Raw genomic sequence first — 10635 nt, forward strand, 5'->3', positions numbered from 1 at the left:
TTCGCCTTCAGCAGGACGGTGACCTTGAGATCACTTGCATCTGCTCAGCCTCCGCTGGTTCAGATTTCACGGCCACATGTAGGTATTTCCTTTCCTCCACCTCAAACGAGTCACCATCAGGCCAACTCATGACGCCCCAAGTCACAGATGATCCGAGCATCAGGGAACCCATCCACAAATTCTCTTTGGTTTTAGAGTACCGATCTGGACTGTCTTTGGAGGAAGGCAAGTTGGGGGCCCTGGGAATCCCCAGAAGCCTACTGCCAGCCCCTCCACTGCATAAAGGCTGGAACCCTGGCTGGTCTTCTGAGTCCATCCCCTTCCGTACTGTCCCCTCTACCCCGTGTCTCAGGGCAGTATGAGCAGTGGTGCTTTGATCTCTGCATGGGCGGAGGTGTGAGTATGGGGGAAGTGGGAGCACAAGGACAGAGGGCTCAGCCACAGCACTGGGACCACTGTCAGATGTCAGCCCAGCAGATGGGCGCCTCCTTGGTAATGAGCCGTCAGCCACTGTGGGGAGGGGAGGATGGAAGGCCATCTCTCAAGTGCCCTGCAGAGACTCCAGCCCTGGGAGGCAGGAAAGGTGAATGAGATGGTATCTGTGTTTTCTCCTGGCCCTGATGGTCCAGGGTTCAGGCTGTGTCACCTGCTCCTGTGGTCAGCTCCCACCACCTTCTCATGGGCCAGCAAGTGTTGGCATTACAGGGCTTCCTTCCCAGAGTCAGCTTGCTTTCAGGAATCAGAAAAGGCTCCTTTCCCCAAGGAACTTAATTTAGAAGTCTGGAAGGCAATGGCTTTAGTGTCTGGAAGGCCAGCAGCCCAGGGCGGGCAAATCTGAGGATACTGACCTCCCACCAGGGTACCCTGGGGCCCAGCAGAGGACGTGATGGCCTCTCCTCTACAAGCTCAGGGCTCACAAGCCTCAAAGAGAGAAATCGGAAAAACCAGGGGAGGCAGCCCAGTGGGTCCAGTGGGTCGACAGATGAACTGAGGCAAGTGCCAACATGCTGATAAGCTCTGGTGCTTTATTGAGCAGCTGCAGAATTAAGAAAGGGAAGTGGGGTAGGAGACACGATTATGTCCCCACGCAAAGGCTTCGAGCTGGGCTTTGCAGAGGGTATAATTAGTATGGTCACTGGGTCTTAGAGGATGTTTGGCTACTCGGTGGTGGAACTTGCTAAAATGGTGTCCTTTGATAAAGAGAGTGGTGGCGTGGGAGGTAAAGAAGTTCCCTTGTGCTGGGTCTGTGGGCATTTCCAGAAGTCAACAGGTGTGTACTTACTGATCCTGTGTCTTGGGCTGCTGGTCCCTAGGCCCTTACTGTCCCCAAGACCCCGCTCCTACATCCCCGTCCACCAGGGCTGAGCTTAACTCTCAGGGCCGTGGTTCTCTGTTAGGGTCCCAAGGGTGGGAAACTGAGGCTCAGCCAGGGGCACAGCAGAGCCAGAGGATTGGGGGCATCACCGGCCCCCACCACGTGCAGAAGGACACAGGGCTAAGCGGCAGCGAGTGCGTCCTTGATGGCGCTGGTGAGTGGGAAGCGGAGGTTCTGGCCACAGAAGGAGCCCCGGAAGTCATCCAAATCCAAGGCCCACACCATGGCGCCTGCCAGCTGCCTGTTCTTCAGGTACTGCACCTGATGCAGGAGGCCCAGAGGAAGCAGGGCTGGGTTTCCAGGGCCAGATGTGTGGGGTGTGGGGGTGCTCTGTGGGTCAGCAGGCACCTGAGACTGTTCATAACCCAGGTCTGCCCTCCATGCAGGGGACCAGAATGGGGCTGTCTGCAGCAAGGCCGCCCTCCTGCTCTTCACCCCAGAGCATGGCCTTGGGGAAGCTCACCTTGCTTTTGACACTCTGCTGATCATCGTACCCAACCCACTGGTTGCCCTTGGTGGCATAGGGGACCTGCTGGCCGAGGAGTCTCTGGACTGTGGCTCCATGGAGGAAATTGCAGATCTGAGCAGAGAACAGATCAGGGGGCATGTGGGGAGTCGTGCTGAGACTTTGCAAGTCAGAGAGATGTCACTTCCCAAATCTCCTGCAACCCCCAGCGTCATTCTGCAGTCTTACTCTGTCTAGGGTCTGCAGGCAGCAGGCTGCATGCAAATTTATGTAAAAAAGATGTAAATAGCCCAGAGTTCTGGCTGTTGGGGAGGGGGTAGTTCTCATTTTCTTCCACCTTTAATAGGGATGTGGAAATGGTGGTTGGTGCTGAGGACTGGCCACGGCCACACAGGGCAGCAGAGGCTGCACTGAGGCAAGGAGCCTGCCCCGTTCCTGGGCTTAAGGAAGTCCCCAGGCCGGTGGGCCAAGGGCTCTCCCTGGAGCAGACCTGTGCCCGGGCCTGTCCCTGCAGAAAGTGGTTACTGCAAAAGCCTTGACTCTCCCCACCCCCCTCGTCTTCCTCAGGGGTGGAAAGTCAGTGAAGCTTTTTTTTTTTTTTCCCTTAATTCCCAAAGGAGAAAAAGCAGAGATGGAGTTCTGGGGATCATACCTCCTTTCTAACCCCATTACCTCATAGTAGGCAAGAATCCCCTCTTCCTTTGTGAACCGGCCTGGTATTCCCGGCCCCAAGATTGGGGCTCCAATACCCGTCCTGGAGGAAGCCAGAGTGAAGCTCTTCCCAAAGGTGGGGATGCCCATCACCAGCTGATTGGCAGAGGCCCCCAGCCTCAGCATGTACCCCACAGCGTAGTCCTGGGTGGGGACAGGAAGGTGCGGGAGCAGCAGTTAGCTCACTGGTGGTGCAAGGGGGATCAGGTGTGGGGACTTCAAGTTTGTGAGAGATAGAATTAGAATACAAGTTTATTTTTGTGCAAAAAAGTCTGAAATCCATGCTTTTTTTTTTTTTTTTTTTTTGGTAATATGTATTTTCCATGCTCTTTCCAAGATCCCTCTTCTATGGTAAATCTGGGAGTCCTTATTTCTCTAGAAATTGATAGCCAGGTTAAAATTAATTTAGGGGCAGCCCAGTAGCACAGTGGGTAAGCTCTGTGCAGGGGAAGCCAGATCTACGTGGCCAACCAGGGTTTGAGTCCCCGCCGTAGGGCTTTAAGCATTAGGCACGTATGCATGCTCAGGGTCCTGAAGGCTGGACAATTTGAGGGAAAAGGATTGTGGAGTGTTTATACTTGGGTCCTCTGGTATAATAATAAAATTTTTAAATTAAAAAAAAATGAATTTTAGGGACCAATAGGTGATATAGTGGTTAGGGTGCTGGACTCCTGCATGGCTGACTGTGGTTTGAGTTCCAGACCTGGCAGCCTGAAACTCATGCTGGGCCCATGTGTGTGCATGCCCAAAATCCTGAGAGAAGAATGGAGAAGAAGGGATTGCAGCGTGGCCAACCCCCCTGGAGGGTGATTTCTCACTTTCTCTTGCTCTGTCTCTCTCTGTTTCTCCAGCAGCTACATGTACCCTATAGCAAAAATTTGTCAAAAAAGTATTTTTTTAATAGCTTTATTCTTAAAATTTTTTTAGGCATAGGAAGGGATTATTACTATTTGAGATAGTCAGAAATCAAGTGATTGGTTCAGGTTGAACAGCAAGCAACAGCAGGTAGGGGCTGGACTCCTTCCTCAGAGCATGGCCTCCTTCCCCGCCCTCACTAAGTCCACCCTATAGGCCACATGCCTGCAGCAATGGAGAATGCAGACTTTGGACCTCAGTGTCCTCGTCTGTGAAATGGACCTCATCCCTCTCTTGCAGGATTGAACTGAGGAGTAGCAGGGTTGGTGTGCAAGTGCCGACAGGTGGCAGGTTTGTTGGGGCCCCTCTCCCTGGCTCTCCCTCCTTCTAGGTACTCACAACATTGCTGAATCTATCAGGGCTTGCATCTTCCTGTCCTCGGAACAGGGGGCTGTGGTGTCCCGTGGTCTGGCGCCAGGCTCCGTGGAAGTCGTAGGCCATGATGCTGATGAAATCCAGGTGTCTGGGGAGGCAAGGGTGGAGGGCGAGGCAGGAGGTTAGAACAGCTCTTGATCAGCACTATGTGAGGAAGGGAAGCCGGCAACCGACAGCAGCTGTCCTGCCCCCTGGACCCGTCCCCTGTGCCATGGCAGGGTTTAGGCTCAGGGTCTCCCAAGTGGCCCCACCACAGGGTGCAGGTAGTAGCCTGCTGTTGCACGGTGCTGGAAGCCACATAGCTGACTGCAGGTTCAGACCCAGAATTGATCGGAAACATTTCAGGTGTGCGCATGCAAGCCCCTAGCTGGAGGCTGGAGGAGGGGACTGAGGGCGACCTTGCAGAGGATGCCTGTCTCTGTGTGTTTCTGCTGCTCTGTCTCTTTCATGAAACAAATAAATGAACTTAAAAAGAAAGTGAGAAAGGGTTCTTCCATTAGGCCCTGGTACCGGTTTGGGAGCGGGCCTGCATGTCAGCCTACCCTCCTCTCCTACCATCTCGCCTGGGAGTGAGCAAATTAGGAGTGGCAGCTGACACCTTGTGGGGTGGGAGCCCCAGCACGGGGTGAGGGAGCCAGAGCCTTAGAGACACTGAAGCGGGAGGAAGTCTCTGCAGCGCACCGGTGAGGGACTGCAGGTGGGTTGGGGGAGTTGGGTGAATGGCCAAGAGCCTCCTCTACGCGTCCATTGAGGCCCGAGTCTGCACCTCCCCAAGACTCTAAAGATTCTAAAGTCATTTGAAGTGTCTTTGCTCCTCGTGGCTGGGGTCTCCCAAGCTCCCTGGGCTGTTGACTGCTCATTCTCAAACACTTAAAGGAGCAGGATGGGCAGGAGGGGTGAGGTGGGGCAGACAGGAAAGGGGGGCACCCAAGGGCTCCCCACATTCTAGAGACAAAAGGCGTTATTGTGGCCGTGTAGCCTCTCCAGGGAACAGAACTCCACTCAACCCGGGTAGAGAAAATGCCTGGCTCCTTTTCCAAAATATTTTTTCTTTTTTAAAAAAGAATCATTATTTAATTTTATTTATTATTATTTTTAAATTTGCTATAGGGCATGTGCACTCACTAGTGAGAGAAAGGGAGAGAAAGAGAGCATGAGAAAGCAAGTCACCAGATCCAGGACTCGAACCACAGTCGACTGCATAGGAGTCCAGCACCTTAACCACCACGCCACCCTCTGGCCCTTCCTAAAAATTTCACAGTAGCTCTCTCAGTGGGCCGACAACAACCCAGTGAGAAAGGGAGGGCAGGGATTATTAGGCTCCAGTTTACAGATGGAAAAACTGAGCAGTGTGGGGCAGTAACTTGCAGAGGTTTTGGAAGAACTGAGACGAGAAGTCTGATCTCGAGAATCTGAATCAAGTGCTCTAGCAGAGCGGAGCTGGAGGGGTGTCTGCAGAGGTGGCTGGGGAGGCTGCCCAGCCAAGACTCACTGGGCTAGGGCGGCGATGTCGTAGCCGCTGTCAATGGTGACCTTCCCAGCGGGCACTGCTGCGCTGAGCAGGAGCTGCTCTGTCCCTGGCTGGGCTTCCTTGGCAAATTCGGCCTTCATTTCCTAGACGGGAGGCAGGCAGGTGGGTGAAGGGTTCCCAGTGGTCTCTGACCACCTCAGTGACCTTCCCCTTCCTGCCCGGGGCTAATGGAAATGATAAAGGGGCACTTCAGTGCTCCCATCCTCGGGGCTGCCCATCCTTTTCCTAAGATACTGGTTGGACCTCTCATCCTCAAAGTCTATGCACACCCATCAGCTCAGTTACTCGTCTGCGGAGACCGTCGGAACAGTGCGATCCCAGTGGCCCTCGGATGGTGTTGGAAGTCACTTGTCTTGGGTCTATGGTTTGTTCTAACTGGCATGTGAAATCACACAATTAAAGCGATTGTGTCAGTAGCTGATAAACCTTTTGTTTAGACTTTCAATCTGCCCCTGGGGTAATTGCAGTTGCTGGGGCTCCGCCCCCTGGGCGCAGTGCATGCTGGGTAGCAGTGGCATCAGGTAGCATCAGGCTGGGACTGGCTGGAGGATGGGGGACACTCCACAGGCAGGGACGCGTGGGGGCTCTGCTCAGTCACGATCTCTTAGGAGACCCCATCTCCTCCCAGGGTCACGGGACTGAAGCCCCTCTTTGCTTGTCCTCAGGAAGGCGCCAGCTACGGACACTCCCAGGGCCTGCCCTCCTCCCTGCCCCCCATCTGACCAGCACCTTGACCAGGGTGGAGAGATGCCGCTTGTCTCTCCGTCCAGGGTAGAGCCAGGCCAGGTCCAGCCCATCGAAGCCGTGGGTCCGTAGAAATGGTGGCACCGACTTGATGAAAGTCCTGCGACTCTGGGTGTTGGAGGCTATTTTGGAAAATCTAGGACAAAAATCACTCCTGTAGAGTGCTAGGTGCCTCGGCTCCTCTGGAGAGGCTTCCAGGGCCTGCAGAGCAGGAAGCCTGAGCCCACACGGCTCTGGAGGGGAGGTGGGGACAGGACCCATGTCCATGCGTCTTAGAGAGAGCGTGTCGTTTGGAGCCCGACATGCCTGGTTCCCAGGCCTGGCTCTGGCACCGACGAGCCAGCCATGCTGAGATAGCTATGACCGAGTTTCGGTGTCCTCATCTGAGAAATGGGAACACCTCATAGCGCTATTGCAAGCACTTGATAACGGGGAGATGGCGTGGCAACGCTCCACCTCCTCTCCCAGGCCCACTGCAATTCTGCCTGTGCCAGGAGTCCTCCCAGGGCCTCTGTACCCCCAGATCTCTCCCCTGGCTTCCATTCTTCTCCTTCCAGCCTGGCAGTAGTCCCTGAAGTTCTGTTTGGGGTCTGAGAGGTAGCAGGGAATCAGGAGATCAGCCGTCAATTTGCTGTGTGACTCATGGCAAGTCCCTCTCCCTCTCTGGGCTCTGATTTCGTGGCTATACACCAGGGAGGGCCCTGACAACCATTTAGGCCTCTGTACTTAACCATGTCGGAGCCTTCACAACTCCTGGGCAGTGGGTGGGGTGGGCCAAGCCTCCTCACTCCTACCCCGTCATCTTCTAGTCATGCCCTGGAGAATGAGTCCTACCTTTCAGAGCCAAAACTCCATCCTCCAACCGACAGGAGGGTTTTCAGGTTGGGGTTCCTGTGGGGCACAGGGAGGTGGGGAGGGCAGGGATGGGGTGAGGTAGTCGTGACACCAGGTAGCCCCATGTCTGCAAGGCCAGAGGAGGTGTCTGACTTTGGACGAGAGGCTGGCGGAGGCCTCTGATTTCTTCCCATCCCTGAGGTTCAGTATTCCGGGAGATACAGACTGGCAGGGACTCTGAGGCGTGCTGCTCCTGGGGACCTCCAGAGTCACAGGTGGTCTCCAGGCTTCCTGGGGAATCCCCTCAGGGGAAGGAGAAGGTCTCCTTTCCCAGGGGACTCAGCAGTGCCTCTTCTGCAGCCTGCCTTTGTGACCAGCCCAGCCCTGCCCAACGCCCCCTTCATCGCCTCCCATTTAAGCCAAAGCCCTCCAATTCTCTCAGAGGTGGGTACTGTGGCCCTCGTGCATCATCTTGGGGGGGTTGCCCTGCCTTGGGAGCGGCCTGGCTGACCCTCGGTCTCCCTCCTGTCCTGGCCAGCCCATGGCCCAACCTGTTCTTGAGTGTGTTCAGTGTGTCGTAGAGTGTCACATCGTTCCACTCCCAGGTGTCGATCTCATCGTGGCTGATGTTGGCAAAGCTGTAGATGACGTGGGTGCAGAGGAAGGGATCGATGGCGTCTGGGAAGCAGCTCCCCTCCCCTTCCCGGTACTGGGACCAGCTGGTGTAGTAGCAGACCAGCTTGTATGCAGAGCCTGAAGGAGAAGTCTGGGGTGAGCCTGAGCCAGGGAGCACCAACAGGTGGGGTACGGGAGGCAAAGCTGCAAGCAGTCACAGTCTTGAATGAAGGGGCTGGTCAAGTCCCCCTGCCTCTGGAGAGCGCTCTGATGAAAATGAGCCTATTTCCAAATGCTGAGGAAAGACCAAACACAGTGGGTGTATGTGCGGCAGACTAAGAACAGGGCACGGTGGCCCAGAGGGGAGCTGACCAATACAGTGAAACAGGACTTGGTGCAAGGACAGGAGGTTTCTTGGAGGCAGTGGCTTTGAAAGAGAGGAGCCAGTCCAATTCAACCAGTGTGAAGAAGGCCCAGGGTGGGCGCAACTGTGGCGGCCCAGTGTTTGCACCCTGCTCCGCCATGCTGGACACCATGTGGAGGATCAGGGTTTGGTTCCCTAGTTGACCTGACTACACCACGTGTACCTGTCGGTGATCCTGGTGGGCTGGGAACTACTAGAAGGAGGGTCGTGGTAGGAGACCCTATTGAAGGGACTTGTCTCTCTCTCTTTCTCTCTCTCTTGTGAAAGAAAAAAATTAAAGAAAGAAGGAATAGGGACCAGCAAGTGGTGTAGTGGTTATACCGCTGGACTCCCACATGGCCAACTGCTGTTCGATTTCTGGACCTGGTGACTTCAAAATCACACTGGGCACATGCGTGTGTGCCCAAGATCCCGGGAGGAGAAGGGAGAAGAAGGGATTGTGGTGTGGCCATCCTCCATGGAAGGTGATTACTCACTTTCCTTCTCACTGTCTCTGTTTCTCCTTCCAGTGAGCACATGCTCCCTAAGGCAAAAACCTCTATAAAATAATAATAGGAACCAGTAGATGGTTACATTGCTGGACTCCCATGTAGATGACTGTGGTACGAGTCCCGGACCTGGTAGTTAAAACCCTGAGAGGAGAATGGAGGAGAAGGGATTGCGGATTGGCCATCCCCCCTTGGGGGTGATTTCTCACTTTCTGTCTCTCTGTCTCTCTCTGTCTCTTCGGTGAGCGCACACAGCCTATAGTAAAAATCTCTCTCTCTAAAAAAATAGTAAGCTAAAGAAAGAAGGAATGAAGGAAAAGAGAAAGGTAGAGAAAGGAAGAGGAGAATGGAATGGAAAAGAAAGGAAGGTAAAAAGAACTTAAAGAAGAGACCCCTGGCCTGGCTGGGTTCATCTCTGCCTCCAGGGAGGCGTGTCCTATCAGTCCCAGGCTCCTTTGGGAGGGCTCCCAGGCTGGGCAGTGTCGCCATGGCTCACCAGGTCCTCCTGCCCTCTTGGCCACGAGGAAAACAGAGGAGGAACTCTGAGCAGCCACCGCATTCCTGTTAGCGGTTCCCGGGGTTCCCGGGGGTGTTGGTCAGAGCCTTCACTGCCCCGAGATGGCTAAGTTGGCTATTTTGAAAACTGGCCAATACACAGAGGAGCAGAGGACAGGGTGATAAATGTGCATACACACCTCACCTCAGTCATTGAACAAGCACGACTCTGGAGCCATTTGAATCACCCTAGACCAAGGAAAGAGCTGCCTGGTGCCGCCCTGCCCTGCATCCTCCCCACCTCCCAGTGCCAGACCAGGGGTTACTCACAGCACTGGAGCAGCAGCAGGACCGCCAGGCCTGGAGAGAAATCCAGGGTCAGGTTGAGTGCCTCCCTCCTCTCTCTTCCCTCCTCCCTCCTTAGACTCTCCCCATCCCGACTCCCTTCCCTTCCCCCCCCTCCCCTCTCCAGTGCCTTGCTCCCCACAGCGGGCAGGAGGCTGCCTGCTCTGCTGGGTTCTCTCAGTCATTGAACAAGCACGACTCTGGAGCCATTTGAATCACCCTAGACCAAGGAAAGAGCTGCCTGGTGCCGCCCTGCCCTGCATCCTCCCCACCTCCCAGTGCCAGACCAGGGGTTACTCACAGCACTGGAGCAGCAGCAGGACCGCCAGGCCTGGAGAGAAATCCAGGGTCAGGTTGAGTGCCTCCCTCCTCTCTCTTCCCTCCTCCCTCCTTAGACTCTCCCCATCCCGACTCCCTTCCCTTCCCCCCCCCTCCCCTCTCCAGTGCCTTGCTCCCCACAGCGGGCAGGAGGCTGCCTGCTCTGCTGGGTTCTCTGGGCTGTTGGGCCCTCAGCCTGAAGCACACCCCAACTAGAGACCTGTCTGAGCTGCCCTCGGCACCATTCTGGCTGCCGCAGAGGCAGAGAGGGAAGTGACAGCACTTCCCGTGCCAGGTCTCCCGCGCACTGCCCAGACAGGGCCTCTTCCCTGGCCACACTTCCTTTTTATACCTGTCTCACTCCACACCCCCGCACGCCAAGCCATGCCTTTTACAGGAACTGATCTGTGTGTCAATGAAGGAGCCATGGAGGCACGGAGTGCGGAGGGCCCTCAGGGAGGATTGAGACATTTCGGAGTTTTGAAAACTGTGGGCCAGGTCTTCAGAAAGCACCAGGATCTGAGGGCTCCCGGGCTGGTGAGTCAGGCGCCCTTCCAAGGGCCCTCCTCCTCCCCGGCTATGACCCCACAACTGGCTTCTTGCCAGCAGTTTCCCGGTCTTTCTGGCAGCTCTGCCTTGGCATCTCCAGGCTCAGTCAGGCCCTTGGCCAGGTTGAAACTGGGCACAATTGAGTTACATAACCACAGCGCCCCAGCAAGGTTGCTGTCTTCCCGCCAGGCTCAGTGTCCCCTGACCCCCACACAACCAACTTTCTGTCTCTGGGCTATTTCTGTAGTCTAGGAGCTTAGGAAAGGGCCAGAGAGCCTTGGGGGTGGAGGTAGGAGTCGGGGGTGGGGGTAGGGTGGGAAGGAAGCAAAAAGCCCCAAGCTGAGAGCTCCCTTTTGGGTCCAGGTGCCCTCCTTTTAGCAATTTATAGGCTGATTATTTAAAGGGCAAGCTGGGGGGACTGGCAAGTAGCATGGTGGTTAAGGGTGCTTG

The 10635-nt window shown here is 55.3% G+C and overlaps 1 protein-coding gene across 4 annotated transcripts; it reads right to left on the bottom strand.

Annotated features, from left to right (window-relative positions):
- Positions 1-1005: 1005 nt before the first annotated feature.
- Positions 1006-10095, bottom strand: CHI3L1 (chitinase 3 like 1). 4 transcript variants are annotated; one of them, XM_006159168.3, is made up of 10 exons: positions 9989-10095; positions 9620-9649; positions 7503-7704; positions 6952-7008; positions 6103-6253; positions 5335-5456; positions 3807-3930; positions 2514-2696; positions 1839-1955; positions 1006-1636 (listed from the first exon to the last, which is right to left on the bottom strand). In XM_006159168.3, exons 1-10 carry the CDS (start codon positions 10062-10064, stop codon positions 1496-1498), a joined length of 1203 nt encoding a protein of 400 aa, XP_006159230.1. In that variant the 5' UTR covers positions 10065-10095; the 3' UTR covers positions 1006-1495. The 4 variants fall into 4 exon arrangements, with proteins under 4 accessions (XP_006159230.1, XP_006159231.1, XP_006159232.1 ...); XM_006159169.3 differs by lacking the exon at positions 9620-9649 and adding an exon at positions 9304-9333 and having other exon boundaries at positions 9989-10080; XM_006159170.3 differs by lacking the exon at positions 9989-10095 and adding an exon at positions 9857-9963.
- Positions 10096-10635: the final 540 nt, after the last annotated feature.

The sequence above is a fragment of the Tupaia chinensis genome, unplaced genomic scaffold, assembly GCF_000334495.1.
Source record: "Tupaia chinensis unplaced genomic scaffold, TupChi_1.0 Scaffold000627_1, whole genome shotgun sequence".
In the NCBI taxonomy this organism is placed as follows: Eukaryota; Metazoa; Chordata; class Mammalia; order Scandentia; family Tupaiidae; genus Tupaia; species Tupaia belangeri.

What these genes read in the sequence shown, in the direction of transcription:
- CHI3L1 (XM_006159168.3), bottom strand. Translation starts at nt 10,064, where the DNA reads ATGGCTCCTTCATTGACACACAGATCAGTTCCTGTAAAAGGCATGGCT. An exon ending in TGGAGTTTTGGCTCTGAAAG is followed by an intron (nt 6,254 to 6,951) that starts GTAGGACTCATT and finishes TTTTTGTCCTAG; the next exon opens with ATTTTCCAAAATAGCCTCCA. An exon ending in AGCAGAGTGTCAAAAGCAAG is followed by an intron (nt 1,637 to 1,838) that starts GTGAGCTTCCCC and finishes CTCCTGCATCAG; the next exon opens with GTGCAGTACCTGAAGAACAG.